The sequence below is a fragment of the Amphiura filiformis genome, chromosome 16 (genome assembly GCF_039555335.1).
Source record: "Amphiura filiformis chromosome 16, Afil_fr2py, whole genome shotgun sequence".
NCBI lineage: Eukaryota > Metazoa > Echinodermata > Ophiuroidea > Amphilepidida > Amphiuridae > Amphiura > Amphiura filiformis.
The window spans coordinates 50,377,228-50,394,528 of record NC_092643.1 but is presented as its reverse complement, the minus strand read 5'-3'; the positions used below and the strand labels follow the sequence as shown (position 1 = coordinate 50,394,528).

At 36.4% G+C, this 17,301-nt stretch overlaps 1 protein-coding gene across 1 annotated transcript in view; it reads right to left on the bottom strand.

The window, feature by feature from the left end:
- Nucleotides 1-523: 523 nt before the first annotated feature.
- The window catches only part of LOC140136149 (inositol monophosphatase 1-like), a 62,197-nt gene continuing 45,419 nt past the window's right edge, over nt 524-17,301 (bottom strand). Inside the window, exons 5-7 of the mRNA XM_072157853.1 lie at nt 6,478-6,586; nt 5,308-5,459; nt 524-2,956 (exon numbers count right to left, since the gene is read on the bottom strand). Coding sequence (XP_072013954.1) covers nt 2,850-2,956; nt 5,308-5,459; nt 6,478-6,586 — 368 coding nt within the window. The 3' untranslated portion in view covers nt 524-2,849. The remainder of the gene's footprint in view (nt 2,957-5,307; nt 5,460-6,477; nt 6,587-17,301) is intronic.

The following is a 17,301-nucleotide window of genomic DNA, read 5'->3' as shown; positions in this document are numbered from 1 at the left end:
GCGTATACATGCACGCACATGCAAAAGTCATTGTAATAGGTACACCGTGTTCCAGAAGTTATTGCGAGTTATACCGCGCAATAAGTGCACGGTCATGCAATCAATTCCTTGATAAACAGGCTTCGCGTATATTAATGAGGATATGAATAAGTAAAATACCCTTTGCTTTGTGTATAACATACACTTAGTGCATCCACTCTGCACATTAAATGAAACTCATTACTATTTTGGTTCAAATACATGGCAATCCAACATAGTGGTTCTCCCAAATCATTAGATAATAATATCCAACTTCTATTAAAATTATTTGGGTCACACACATACTACTCTAAAAAGGTTATATAAGACATCTTTCCCACTTATATACTGTAGACAAATTTATATACACCAATTTAATTAAAATATATTAGTCCATAGAAAAGTAGTACCCTCAACAGCATGCCCAACCAAACACCCAAACCGACCCAAGGGTCCTTCTACTTTTATTCTAAAAAAACTATTGAAGGCATTGTTTCAGCTTCAAGCCAATCAAAAAGGGTGTTTGATGTTGTGGGAAAGATTTTAGCCAATCAAAAAGGGCGGTTGATGTTGTGGGAAAGATTTTAGCCAATCAAAAAGGACTTGTGTGTTATCATTGGCAGACTGGTTGTGTGAAGTGAGCAGAATCAAACCGGCACAAGTAGTCTGATGAGTAGGACCTGGATTTTTTCCCAGTCACAGACCATCTATCACTAGGATCCACAACATGCTCATCTATCAGGGCACAATTCTTTAACCCCAATACATTTGCACATTCATCGAACGACCTTTGAAAAATTGGGTACAAAAACTCATACTCAGAAACTTGAGGTCAAATTTTGCACTATGATTGTTTAATTGAGGTTATTTAACTATGCCATTGGGATGAGGCCATTGTGGTCCATAGTGTATTCAATTTCTGATTGTGCAAGTCAGAGGCACAAGTAGAAGGACCATCATATCAGCATCATTGTATGCCTTGGGTGCTAGTTTGGTTGGGTAGGCTGTTGAGGGTATTTCTTAACAGACTGAACTGCATAGACTTACTTTCTTTAGTTTTATTTCTAATCTACTTTTAATCAGTTTCCCACAGCTACAGTATACATATAATATAACTTATTTTGGTCTTCAAAACAAGCACCATCAGTGATCCATGCCATGATGTTAGCCAGCCACCCTTCCACCCATCATTTTGGACATGCAGTTTGCTCCTGGGACAGGCAAAATATGTCTGTGACATTATGCTCAATTCTAAAAATAATGCTTGAATAAGTTCTGTGAACTCAAAACAAGACCAGGCTAATAAGTGAAGGCTATAGCAATTATAGATATTTGAACTGACTGAACCCCCAGAAGGTGCAGAGGTCTGGTTTATGTTTTAAGGGTAAAATTTTGGACAGGCAATTCAGGTGAAAATGATGGGCACTTGTCAAATCCTAGCTAAAGACCCTGATTCCCTGCAAAAGTGTACACAAATATTTAAATTCTTTAGGAATAACTTAATAGTGAAGAGTAAAAGTGCAAAAATTCTCAGGTACTATTGTACATTCAAATAAGTTACAAAATGACAAAAAAAAAAGAGAAAACAGCAGTGCTGTATTCAATTGTTATGTGTGCTGCTCCTATGGACAGAAGCTTCTAGCTGTGATTAAAAAACTGTGATTAAAAAAATTTAAAATGTCCAACTGTCCTTTAATATTATTCTTTCGGTCTTATACTACTCGCAGAGTAAAAAAATTATCCTGAAATCTGATTTTTGATGATGTGTTTTCCATGTTCTAAATTAGGGAATCACTGATAGGGTATATAATGTCCCAGTGATACAACTAAATTTGTTTTGAAGAATAAATTACTCATGTACCTGATGGAATGCAACTGCTGAAAGACTTTTTTCCCAGAAATAACACAGTCTAAATATCCATATAGTAAACTCTGTACCGTTTCCCTGAATGTTTCCACCTTGTGAGAACGACTCACTTTCTAATCTACAGGCTGTAACAAAATCATTGTTCTCCATCTGTTTTTAAAATGCCTGTTTCTTCCAAACGCACTGTTGGATCAACTTGAAATGATGCAGACTTTTAAGTGTGAAGTGTTCAGGGCTCGGATAGCGATGTTTTCACATATTTTTTTTTACCTGAGAGCACATCAGACATATCAAATTGCATTTGAAAATGAGGAATGTCCATCTGATATTTTTGAATTTGCGATATAATACACATTCATATTTTTGAAATTTAACAGTCCTTGAAGTAAAGCTGAGATGAAAAGCCTCTCATCATATGAATATTTTGACCTTTTATATTGAAGATATAGATTTTTCCTCCAAAACACCAAAAAAGTTAGGTCTTGGAACAAAATGTATATCTTTAATATGAAAGGTCAAAATTATCAATTGATGGTTGGCTTTTCATCCCAGACAGTTGAATATCAAAAATATCCAAAATATCAAATTTGAATAATTTGCCATTAAATTTGTATTATATCGCGAGTTTCAAAAAAAAAAAAAATTATCAGAAGGACATTTATTGTATTCAGAATGCAATTTGATATGTCTGATATGCTCTCATGTCCCACAATAAAAAACTGTGCAAATATTGCTATCCGAGCCCTTTAGTATAAGTTTGGTAATTTCAAGTGGTGGATTCAATGATGAGTGTGAAAGAGGCAGGCTTTAAAAAACACCACGAAAAAAGCGGATGGAGAACAATCATTTTGATACATCCTGTATTATGATCCATGCAAACCGCGCATACGTATTGTACTACGTATGTTCAAATCAATTCCTGGGAATTATTTTGGCACAGCCTCGTTGGCGGTGTAGAGTAAAATTAGTCTCTTGGTAACTCAAGATGCGTCAAATGAGATGAGACAGAATCGGCTAATTTACGCGATGAGGCAACCAGCACGCGACGAGAAAGTAGATCAAATGGTCCACCTGTAAAGAAAGTATAAAGGAAAAAAACCAATTAGTTAGATATCATTATATCACTCATACATAAATTCTAGACAGTTCATTGGTTGATTGCCATTTATCATTTTTACCATCAGCCTCTCCATGTGATAGTTCTTACCATCATAGTGCTGCGCCGTAGTGCGCCTGCGCCAGGCCGTGCGCTGACTCTTAGACTCGCCGATTTAGTTATGGGGTGGACACCAAAATGTGAAGTATGTCACAGTAAAGCATGTATTCTCTTATCTTAAATAGTATTTTTGAGCAACAGAATTTATGTATGAGTGATATAAAACAAATATTAACTGTCTTAAATTTGTGTAATGGTCGAAATATAATCACTCGGTGAAAGATGTATTTGTTCCATTCCACTCGCCGTTCCGGCTTGTGGAATGGAACAATCCATCTTTCACCTCATGATTATATTTCGACCATCACACTCACAGACAGTTAATATTTGTTTTATATCACATAATTTCTATACAGCTGTCTTTCTGGCATATTCATGAGGGCTTATAGCACCTGTTTATTCAGATTATTCTGTGGAAGGCACCCATGGAGACACTCAAGTTCCATAGTGTACATATGCTCAAAACATACCTAAATAAACAGGATTTGCCCTTTTGAACTAACAACACCCCTAAACAGGAATTTAGCACAGTTTTGCAACAAATTTCACCCCGAACAGGATTGTATCGAATATTGAATGTACACTAAGCAGGAATTTATCTGAAAGGTACTAGGTTTTCGCTCAAATATGCTCCTTATTATATGATTTTCATCACTAGAAAACTGGTGTTTTTGATGCTTGATTCATTATCTGAATAGGGCCCTTTTTCCTATTTTTCTGGTCACATGTGTAGACCTACACTATGAAACTTGAGTGGCCCCAGGGAGGCACTCACATCTCATAAGTGGGCTATATGGTTTGTTCTTATATATGGGTAGTATGTACTGCTTTGATAACCCCATTCTTCAGGCGGCTCATCTACCGCTCTCACTGACCCCATATTTAACCCACTGGGTACTGCCTTTCTTACAGTGCCTCTGATTGGTTAATTACATGGTATAATCATCTGAGTAACCAATCAAAATTGAGCTTTTAAATCTCTTAGCAATTTAAGCTTAATCCCTTGAAACTTAATGGTCATTCTTAACATATCTCATATGACTGACCAGTTGTGCTCATGATGTTAAGCTTATATGTCTCCTCAAGTCATTTCATCATCATCATCATCATCATCATCATCAGTCGGCTGCGGAGCAGGCGACTACAAGCTTTCTCCAACTAATGCGATCTTGGGCAAGCGAAACAATTTTGTTTGGCTGCAGCATCCTTCAGTATCTCCCAGGAGGTGCTGGACATACTGTAAGTACAGTGTGCGCGTGACCGTCCGGTTTCCTCTTCCCATGTGGTGGAATATAAAGCGCATATTCTATCACAGGCTAGCCATCTTCAAGACGCAGTATATGGCCGAGAAATTTGAGTTGATGAATCTTGACTCTGGCAACCAGTGGAGTGGTGTTGGTCATTTACAAACTCATTGGCCTGTAACTTTTTGGCCTGGCCGGTAACTTTTCTGACTGGCATCTAGTTGCCGGCCCGGCTGACCGGTAACTTTTAAGGTCAAGCCGGCTGGCCTGTAACTTTTTGAGGCATATTTCGAACACGGGGGATGCACACTCAACTTTGAAGAGACAGGTATGTTGTGCCTGCCAATAGGCCTCCTTTCTGACATCCAAAATACCCAATGACCCCCCTTTTTTTCATATTAAATCCCAAATAACCCTTTTAATTCTTTACACAATGACCCCTTTTTTCACTTGTTTATACCCAATGACACCCTTTTATTTAAAAAAAAACATTCAATTTATAAGCGATAGGCCCTATTTACCAAAGCCGGTAGGCACATACCCATCACTTCTAAAGTTGTACAACTAAATGTTTTCTCTTTTTTGTGGAAAAAACAGCCAAATTTTACATCATTGTTAACACATTTTGGAAATTTGGAATAGTGGGTCTAATTTTCTTGGAAAATAGGTACCAGTATACTGATAGCCCGGGACTGATAGTCAATTTTCTGATTTCTGATAGTCAGATTCTTGGACGTCCCTCCCCCAGGTTATCAACACACCCTATTAGATTGTGCTATTCCAGTTGAAATCCATACACCCCCTATGGAAGACACAACCTTAACATTCTACACAGAGAGTATGAATTTCAATTAGGGTTACCTGAATGGTTGACTCCATTTGAAATCTACACCCCTATGTGTAAGTTTAAGGTCATGTTACGCATAGGGGGTGTATGTATTTCAACTGGAATAGCCTCTTACCTGTTGTGTCAAGAAGAACTCCACCTGCTTCTAGTACAATGACAGCACCTGCAGCCATGTCCCATGAGTGTATCCCATACTCATAATAGGCATCATTACAACCCTTGGCTACTAGACACATACTCACTGCCGCTGAACCAATGGATCGCAAACTGCAAGAAAATATTACAGAAAACAAATTAATCATCATTGCATTAAAATTTAAATATGACAGTACAATCACCGAGCTCCTCAACCACATCGTTACAGGCCAGGCACAGTGGCGCTTTGTGAGATCTGACGGTACCAGAAGAGCACCAAGCTCCTCATTCGCAAGTTATCATTCCAGCGTCTGGTCGGCGAAGCAGCGGACAGAACTGAATGGAGGAGGCTTACTCGTCAGGGAGCAAGGGGACACAATGTCCTGTGCAGCTAAGTCAAGTAAGTCAAGCATTTATATTCCATACTCTTCTGGGGTATTTTACACCCTCGATAAATTTGTGTCTATTTTGCATTTTCTCAAAACTAATAACACAGTGGTAACAAAAGTTATGTATATTATAGGGCAAGGAATCCAATTACTACACTGGAATTTCAGTGACCCAAGACAGGCGGTTTGTTATTTATGATAAGAAATAAGGTACCACTAGGATGTACCTCGTTTCCTATCATATATACTGAACCGCTTTTCTTGAGACACTGACATTTCAGTGTAGTAATTGGATTCCTTGCCCCAATAATATACATAACTTTTGTTACCAGTGTGTTATTATTTTTGAGAAAAATGCAAAAATAGTCACAATTTACCACAGGGGTGTAGTACCCCTTAAATAGGCATTGAAAGTTACACCCCTGACTACTTAGACACATCCTGACTGCAGCTGCTGAATCAATGGATCGTAAACTGCAGGAAAATATTACAGACATAGGTGTAGATCCCAGGGGATGGATCTTATCGAGCATGAAGCGTGATGCATTCAGCAGAAGCCCGCACCTCTCTGGATAGTAACTAAAGCAACAGAGCCTGAAACCGGAAGTAAAAAAAAAGCGCAGTGATTTATAATGCGCTACACACAGGCACAATGCCTAGATGTTGATCCACAAGCCTCAGCACACTTTACAGGTAGGGCTAGTAGGTAGTACCTGTATGTGATAGCCCCCCCCCCGGTATTCTGCATTATGTTCACTTACCCATGTACACCAGCAAGAACTAACGCCTGGTAATTCTTCATTTTTATTGTCACCTCGCTCTCCATCCTACTTGATCCAACTTCAGATAGTAATAGGCTTTGCTTTAGATCTGCATGTGAAAATAAGACAGCATGGACTTTGCTTTATATTATATGTGAACATCTATTTCCATACATTTTCTCACACTTGGTAATCAGTACAATGACCATATGGGGACGTGCCACAAACATAGGTAGCATTTTCGGCCCTTTGGTATATCAATTACCCCTTTTTCTAAGGCAATTTTGGTATATGGATGGGTACTTTTTTCAAATGTTCTCAATTTTCTTGGAAAATAGCCCAATTTTGCCTTACTGTAGCCCAATTTTTTTAAATTTTTGTCCCAAAATTTTGTCCCCCACAGTTCCAGAACAACTGCGCACATCCCATTACCCCCTTTCCACTAAAGGGGTAATGAAAGAGAGCCTATTCTAGATTAGGAGTAGGGGAAAAGACACTATGAATAAAGACGAGAGGGCCTACCGACTGGACCAGGTCATAAATACTCTGCAACAAGAAAGTTTGGTGACATCATCAAAACCAGACAGAAGTGTTGCCGGTTCTAAAAACATCTAGAACCACCAGTACCAGAGTGAGCAAGATTCCCGATAGGAATTGAAATATTTCTGAGTGAGTAGTAATAGTATCATTTTAATTGGATCTGAAAAAGAACCTTTATCAATCAAATGATCTATGAACGATCCTGATGAATCTGTTTCAATAAATAACCAGAGGTTTATTTTACTTACCGATTTAAAACACTCAACACAGAAAACATTACCAAAAGTCCAACACTTTGTTTTATACCTTTATTTTTTTGTCATTATCACAATTTTCCACAGAAGTACAAAGTACTTTTAACATAAATAATTGAGTTCAATACTACCTCTACAATATTCCACTTCCATTATAATGAAATATTTAAGCTAACATAAAACCAAAGAACCATGTCCTTTTATGGCGGCATCATTTCATGATAATTTGTTCCAGAAGTCAGAACACTAATTGAGTACTCCAGGTACTTCATGATAATTAAATTTGGATCACTGATTTCAGATTCTATGCATTGTATTTTTAAAATAAGACATCAAGGCGCTTTAAATGGAAACTACTTAAAAGGGCATTTCATGATCCACAGCATCATCCCCCCACTTTTCTCAAAAAACTTGAGATTTTTATATCACTGGAAACTCGTGGCTACATAATGTTTATGTGCAAAAGATTTCTTGCAGATTAATTCGTTTAGCAAAGATATCGTGAAATTTGAATTTTGTTCTTGTATACCAGTCGAAATTACAACACATTGTCTATGGAGTAGTGTAATACACATAATCATGCATAACTGGCAAACGCAAAATCGGAATCAACTGAAATTTTGGGAATAAGCTTTTTTCGTGGATATCTACCGAAAAATATCATAAAAAGAGGATGCTAAGATCACGAAATACTCCTTTAAGTAGAGAAATTAATTATATGTATTTCAGTACGGACTTCAACTTTGTCAATAATGCTGTTTCTTTGTTGTTGTTTTTTTGCCCAAATTTTTCTTTTCAGAAATACCTAATGACAATTTTAATGACTTATCCTTCACTTTTAAGGGATTTATAGGCAATTTTTTTAACTTTCACTGTGATCACTGACTGGGACTTTAATGTTATCTGTTTAATTTTAGTGTTTTTGACAAAGCAATAATGTGCAATTTCCATAAAGAATAGATTCTTATTTTTCCCACAAAATGTTAGTATTCACTGATCACATTGTCCATTTTTAATTTTGAGGTAAAACAAAGAAAATTGCTATTTCTTTCCAGCGCATATAATTATTGTCAATGCGTGTATTAGCTTGCCTATCTTTATTGTGTGGAGCTTCATGCAGCTGGTTTGTATAAATAAGCTGTAGAACTTTAGACAAATAGTGATATACACACAGTTTATACATCAATGATTCAATGATACCATGCACATGCAAGATGATATGGTGTCAATAATGAAGCAACACACTTACTGCATATTTTTTGTCTTTTGCATAAACATGAAAATGAGCAATGCTCTTTCGCAGGCATGTAACTCTGGCATGATTGTTAGTCACACACAATTGAATGATCAGCCCTCATGAATATGCGAGAATTTACAGCATAAAAAGCACAGGGACTTTGACTGTTGGTGAATAGTCTGTATTAGTCTACAATGTATGAAAGTATTCACCATTTCACCTTCATACAACATATTTTAAATACATATTTGATATATTAATATATTTACATCAGCTCCATTTTTCAAAGTGATCAACGTCAATGCAACTTTATCTGTTTTATTATAGACTACTATTTCTTTACTAACATTTCACCTTTATACAGTATATCTTAATACATATTATTTAACAAATATCACTAACATCCATGCAACTTTATCTATTTTACCTACTATTTCTTTTAAAAATTGCATAAAATTACATTCACTTTTATACAATATATACAATAGACAATATATTTTAATACAAATACCATTTATAAAGACAAATATATTTACATCAGCTCTATTTTTCAAAGCGGTCAACATCCATGCAACTTTGATCTGTTTTATTAAAGTCTACTATCTGTTCTTAAATCATGTACAATAACAAATGTCAAATACATATTTATATACAGAAAAAGTACATAGCATTTCAACTTTTATGCAACATATTTTAAAATTTAGTATTATTACCAGTAACATATTTACACAGCTCTGTTTTTCAAAGGAAGTCACAATCAATGCAATATTTTAACCTTCTATGTGTGTATTATTTCTGAAACTACAAGAATCAAACAACACCAACAAATTCTATACATTTTGGGCAGTCATACATTGTTTATAATAGATTCAAAACTACATTGGAGTGTTGGGAAGTTTAAGAACATTGGACCTCGACTATTATCCAAAATAGGTAATGAAATAAAGAATATTAACAGGCCTAAAATAAAATTCAGATATGCAAAAAAATATAATAATAATCAGACTCAATCTCAAGTTGTATTCTTTCTGCTGCCTTTTCCCTTCTGTTTCCTTATTTGTTCTCTTCATTTTTCAGCCTATTTATTTCTCAAAATCTTGTTATTTCTTCATTCCCTTCTAACTTTCTCTCTCTTGCTCTCTCTACCCTTCAGTCCTTTTTCACACTGGTGAAGTAACAAGCTCTTGGTTCCCTAATGCAACAGAACCACTGATAGTTTTGGTAGCAACTTTTGACTGACCAACATTTGGTATGTTTTTAGGTGCTGGATTTTGATTGAGTGGTATTTGTATCGGAATATTGTTTTTAGCTTGTTTCTCTCTACATTTAGATATGACCTCAGCTATAGTGTATAGATATGGATTAATAGCAGAATTAATGGGCAACACAAATGTTACACACCAAGCATATACAGAAGGGGGCAGAGTAATCACCCTCGCTTGTACCAAGATTCCAAGAACAATTATTGGAAACCAACAGCAGAAATCTGTGGCTACTATGGCTGAAACCTTCACTGTAAGTCTAATCTGTTCCTTCATATCACTAGAACGTCCAGCACCTTTTGAAGACTTTCTGACAGCCCTCACTATCTCAATATAACAACCAAGTATAACAAGGTAACATACAAAGTTCAAACCCAAGAACACTGCACTTGAAAAGTAAAGCCCATCAATTACAGAATCAAGTTCATTTCTGTATCCTGCAACCCATCTAAACCCAATCCAAATGTTTTTAGTATCAGTGGTATATGTTTTAGTCAAGGCAAGTGGAAGGCCAATACACACATGGGAGTTATCATAAAATTTGAAATTCCTTCCAGCTAAGGCAGATGGTACAATGCCTAATATGAAGGAAAAAATCCATGCGAGTATTGTCAATGTTTTTACTGACTTTTTTGTGATTTTTCTGTTTGAAAATGGGAATCTAATGCATATAAATCTATCAATGCTGATCAGTGTTACAAGAAACACAGATGCTTCACTGGAGATTATTGACACAGCCCCAGCAATTCTACAAGTAATACCAGATCTCCAGTTTTCAGACATCATTGGAAAATAATCTCCAAAGTGGAAATCAGCTGATGCAATAATTAACATGTAGATACCCATAAGAAAATCAGATATGGCAAGATTACTCAGCAGGATTGAGTTGACTTTATTTGGTGTGGTTCCTTGAATTCGCCAAACTAGAACAAAGATATTTCCTCCACATGCATTCAAACCAATAAGCCACATGACAACTACCAGTGCCTTCTCAGAAAGCAACCGATCACATGTAAGGTAAGGGGATCTCATATCACTTGCTGAACAAACTACATGACTGGGAACATAACACTCACAAACCTCATGTTGGCTCACTGACACATGTGAACCTCTTATAAGAGAAGAAAAACTATCTTGATTTATCAATTTCAATGGATTATTGAAAAGATATAATTCAACTGTTTTACTTTGAATATTTGTACTTAATATTTCTTGGATTTTGTTATATGACAAATCAACAGAGAGATGATGTGTACCATTAAAGAAATCAAGGTCTAATTGTGTTAACTGATTATTTTGGAAGTATAAATATTCTACTTCCACTAAATCTTGAAACGCACCTTTATCCAAACTTTTCAATAGGTTGTGCCTTGCATCTAGATAATATAACTTAATTAAACCATCAAAAACACCGTTTGAGAACTCAGTCAAACCATTCTTTGAAATATTGAGGTTTCTCAAACTGCCCAAATCCTTGAATATGCCCGGGTCTAATTGGGTTAAGTAATTATTTTGGAGGTCTAAATGATACAGTTTCACTAAACCTTGAAACACATCCTTATCCAAGTGTTTCAAATTGTTTCCATCTGCATGTAGATATTGTAGATTAAATAAGCCATTGAATAATCCCTTATTCAATTCCACCAAACCAATCTTTGAAATATGGAGGGTTTGCAACTTGCTTAAATCCATAAATATTCCAGTCACTAACCTAATTATATTCATATGGGTTAGTTGCAGGTTTACCAATTTTGGCTTGATATTCAATACTTTCGGCAGCAATGTTACATTATTGGTTCCAATTTCAAAGTAAGTTAGTCGGCTTAAACTATTCAACAAGTTCAAAACCAGTGACTCATTTTCACCAGATGAGAGAGTAAAATAAAAAGAGAATCCTCCCAAATTTCCCAAGATTTGATACACACCTTCTGGTACATGAATTGTTTTCAGCATAGTGTTAAACAAATACAAAGATCTGAGTCTCTTTAGTCCTACAAATGATATCAGGTCCAAGTGAACTATTTTATTGTAACTGAGGTCTAATTTTACCAAATTAGTCAAATTCCGAAATATATCATCTTGTAAAGTATCCAGCATATTGTTATCAAGATACAGACCTATCAGTTCACTCAAACCTTGAAACACCCCTACATTCAATTGAGCTATTTGATTCTGTTTGAGGTACAACTTTTTCAAATTGGTCAAATCTTGAAATATGCCCTCTGGTAAAGTACCCAGCATATTGCTATCAAGATACAGATTTCTCAGTTCACTTAAATCTTGAAACACCCCTACATTCAATTGAGCTATTTGATTCTGTTTGAGGTACAAATTATACAAATTGGTCAAATCTTGAAATATGCCCTCTGGTAAAGTACCCAGCATATTGCTATCAAGATACAGATGTCTCAATTCACTTAAACCTTTAAACACCCCTACATTCAATTCAGCTATTTGATTCTGTTTGAGGTTCAAATTATACAAATTGGTCAAATCTTGAAATATGCCCTCTGGTAAAGTACCCAGCATATTGCTATCAAGATACAGACCTATCAATTCACTCAAACCTTGAAACACCCCTACATTCAATTGAGCTATTTGATTCTGTTTGAGGTACAAATATTCCAAATTGGCCAAATTTTGAAATATGCCCTCTGGTAAAGTACCCAGCATATTGTCAGAAAGATACAGACTCCTCAGTTCACTCAAACCTTGAAACACCCCTACATTCAATTGAGCTATTTGATTCTGTTGAAGGTACAAAACTTCCAAATTGGTTGAATCTTGAAATATACCTTCTAGTAAACTACCCAGCATATTGTTATTAAGATACAGACATTTCATTTCACTTAAACCTTGAAACATACCTACATTCAATTGAGTTATCCAATTGAAACTGAGATACAAATCTTCCAAATTGGTCAAATCTTGAAATGTTCCCTCTGATAAAGTACCCAGTCTATTGTAAAGAAGTTCCAGATGTTTCAATTCACTTAAACCTTGAAACACACCTACATTCAATTGAGCTATTTGATTATGTTTGAGGTACAAATATTCCAAATTGGTAAAATCTTGAAATAGTCCCTCTGGTAAAGTACCCAGCATATTATCATCAAGATATAGCATTTTTAGTTTACTCAAACCTTGAAACACCCCTGTACCCAATTGGGTTATTTGATTCTCTTGAAGGTCTAAAACTTCGATATTGGCCGAATCCTGAAATATGCCCTCTGGTAAAGTGACCAACATATTGCTATCAAGATACAGACGTCTCAGTTCACTCAATCCTTGAAACACCCCTTCATTCAATTGGCTTATCTGATTCCAAGTGAGGTCCAAAACTTCCAAATTGGTCAAATCTTGAAATATGGCCTTTGGTAAAGTACCCAGCATATTGTTAGAAAGATACAGATTTGTCATTTTACTCAAACTTTGAAACACCCCTTCATGTAATCGCCCTATTTGATTATGTGCGAGGTCCAACTCTTCCAAATTGGTCAAATCCTGAAACATCCCTACATTCAATTGGGCTATTTGATTCCAACTGAGGTACAAATCTGTCAAATTTGATAACCCAATAAAAGCGTCTACATAGAGTATCATCAAATTATTGCGGTTTAAATTGAGAGACTCAATATATTTCAAACCTTGAAAACTTCTGTCATATATTTCAACTAAATTATTGTCTGATAGATCTAAAATCATCACATCAGTGGAATAAACGAGCAAAACTCTGTGGTTCAGGGACACATCGTGGTCATTACATTGATAAATTACTTCTCTGGGTCCAAGTTTTGTGTCGCAATCAGTTTCAAACTCAATTCTACACTCATATGACTCATCATACGACTCACTATACAAACTAGTATACAACTCATAATACGACTCGGACTCATCATACTGGTCATCACACTTTAGCTTGCTGCTGTACCCTTGTACATTCTTACAAATAGAATTAGGACTTACTTGAATTTCTGTGATATCTTGATCACTTTCTGGACATTCATGCACTGCATCATCTGCTGCTATGTCAGTGATTGACAGATTGACAACACCTTGCAGTGTTATTATGACATTTCTTTGAGTTAAAATAGAACTACACAACTTATATAATTCATAAAAAAGTACATACTTATTAGGGCAAATATCAAGGTCCCCAATGCGTTCAATGTACATAAATGACTGATCAAGAGGGTCATTCCCTGTTCCATGTATCTGCAGTTGGATGATAGTTCCATGAGGTGACATTACCTGAAGACTGCATGGGTCATCAAGACTTCCTCTGAAGTGTGTCACATTTCCACTGGTATTCACAACGCATGCGCTGGTGTCATTGGCAAAAACTTCCCACAGAGGTTTCACCAGTAACTGGGCCGATACTATCAGTACCTCATTGTAGTTCAATGATAGGACTGTGATAATAATAAGGAACTTTGAATACTGATGCAACATGTTTGAAATGGCCATCTTCACAGTTACAAGTACATATATTTTACCTTGTTTAACCAAAGTTGTTTGCACAATTAGTTCATTTGATTATTTCACTGCTCTTCAATAAGGGTGTACATTCTTCATGTGGACAAAATTAGTCTCTTCAAGCAGAATAAAGGAACATGCACTTTCAAAGAGGTATTTTCCATAGGCCTACACATAAGTATCACTCGATCTTTAGGGTCTCCTGTTATCCTTGCTTTATGATCTGGTCAGCAAAAGTGGTGGATTTATTTGCAGTGAATTTCTTATCAAGTAGCTCTCATTTAAAGTTCATTTTTGCTCCGCTTTATGTGGCTCAAGCACAAATAGGCAATTCTTAAACTTAATACATGTCTCAGATGTTCCAGACAATCTGTAAGTACACATATACCTATTTATTTGGTGATCATCAGTGAAGCTTAATACCTGATGTCATTGTAGTGTTGATGCCATATCTTCAATGCTATTTAAGAGCAAATGTCACACCTGTATCCCATGCATGTAATGCTGATAGCTACAGCAGGTCCGTGACACTCTCTAGTACTTTAACGAATATAGAGATTTATGGTGCAAAAAAGGAGCATTTGATGAGTAGGTTGACATAATTTAAACCAAGTTGGTTCAGCCACAGCTGCCGATAAAGTTTTATCCAATGTGCAAGATATGAAGTTGGGCAGGTGCAGGTCTTCCTAGCCAAATCTACAAATGAAGTCACATTGACAGATTGACAGTGTCCATATAAAACCATTTTCTTACTCAATTAATTGCTGCTGGAGAGTTCGCTTTCAGGTGCAAGTGCAGGTAAAGAAAAACAAAATGTACCAAGCTTCATTTCCACTGGAATTGGAATTTATACCAATCTAGTAATATCAGCACAAACAAGAAACATCAAAATGATTTACACAATGCCCACGCTTCAACGATTCCCCAAAATGCAGTTTACAATACATGTATTGTATGTAAACTCACAAACTCAAGGCAGTTTGGTGCATCATAGCAGTGTTGGCCGTAGCCAGTATCGCATCGCAAAATGCGACACAAAAAATGTTATTGCTACACAATTTGTCTAGTCTATCACTCACAAAATGTGATGCAAGAAAACTGCCAAATTTGTTCCTCAACTGATACTGATAGGTCATAACATCTGCCTGATGTATGCACATTGATCCAATTCCCACATTAAGCATTATTTTGTGATGCCGATATTGTCACATCAGCATGACATGTGCTGGCAATCTACAAGTAGTATCGTCATCAGAATGTAATAAACACATACCCCAACCAGCCAATCAAAACGTTTCTTCTTCCACAAAGTCACCTAGGGTGTGGCCTAACAAACCTCACAGGGCATAGCCAATGGTTTGGTCTACCAGGTTGGCTCTTAAATATTGAACAGATCACGCTTCAAACCTGCCTTGGCTTGTTGCAGCAAGCTTAATTCATAAATGATTCATAGACACTTTGTATGAACAAAACTCCGTAAGTAGGCCTATGTATTCCTATCTCAAAATTGTCACAGTGCTAGCACATTGTTGCAGGTTAGCAAATACATCTATATAATAATACGCTATTCTCTGTCTGCGCCTCTGTTTGTCTGTGACTGCTAATGTGAGGCCGCCGTAGGTCATACGGGACTCAAACTTGGTGGGTGGGTGCAGCTTGGTATGAGGAAGAACGAGTTTATATTTTTTAAGGTCAAAGGTCAAGGACGGGGTCAAGTTCAATTGAAGTCTAATTTCAAATTGCCCCTATGGAGCTCAAACTTGGTGGGTGGGTGGACCTTGGACTAACAAACAAAAGTTTTCACGGTGACCTTTTTGTCAGACCTACGGTTAAGAGGTCATAGGTCAAGAAAGGTAACAAATTCAAATTGCCCCTATGGAGCTCAAACTTGGTGGGTGGGTGGACCTTTGACTAACAAACAAAAGTTTCCACGGTGACCTTTTCATCATACCCACGGTTAAGAGGTCATAGGTCAAGAAAGGTAACAATTTCAAATTGCTCCCATTGAGCTCAAACTTGGTGGGTGGGTGAACCTTGGACTAACAAACAAAAGTTTCCATGGTGATCTTTTCGTCAGACCTACGGTTAAGAGGTCATAGGTCAAGAAATGTCAAAATTTTCAATTGTCCCTATGGATCTCAAACTTGGTAGGTGGGTGGAGCTTGGACTAACAAACAAAAGTTTCCACGGTGACATTTTCAGTCAGACCCACGGTTAAGAGGTCATAGGTCAAGAAAGGTCAAAATTTCAAATTGCCCCTCGAACTTGGTGGGTATGTGGAAATTGGACTAACCAACAAAAGTTCCATTGTGACCTTTTTGTCAGCCCTACGGTTGAGAGGTCATAGGTCAAAAAACAAAGATTTCATTGGAGCTCAAACTTGGTCGGTGGGTGTAACTTTGGCCAAGGAAGCCCAGGTTTGAGATCTGCAAAAGCCAATAACTATGACAGCCGAGAACCGTGAAATACGGGTAACCGCCTAGTTTAAAATAATCTCTAGTCAGTTTGTTAACTAGCAAATTTCTACACATCTCAGCCTCCTGCTCCATACACCAATAATACAAATCTGCCACAAATGCCCCCAAATGTACTTTGTTTGGCCTGTGTGATTCCACCATCAGTATAACATGAATAAATCAGTGAAACAATAAAATTCCTTTTACTGGAATATTCTATCTCTCGCTCATTTCTGTATATTGTGATGCATCTAGCTCTGTGGTTGATTTAAGGGGAGAGTAATTGGAAGAGAACATGGACCTTTTTCTACTTCATTTATAAAACTATACATTTTTGGAATGGAAATGATCGAGGAATCCTATGGTAATAAACAAATGTTCAGTTTTTGAAAAAATATCACAAAAATACACTTTTTTGCCCAAAATGTTTTGTGACAACATACAAAAAAATCAGTCCGAAGTAAAAACATTTCAGTTATCTTTTTAAAAAAAGGGACATGAGGTGAAAGAAGGGAAGGTTTTTTTCTTTTTTGAAAATTTGCCTTGATTTTTTAAAATATTGGAAAAAAACATGTGAAAAAAGCAATTTTGTCACTCCA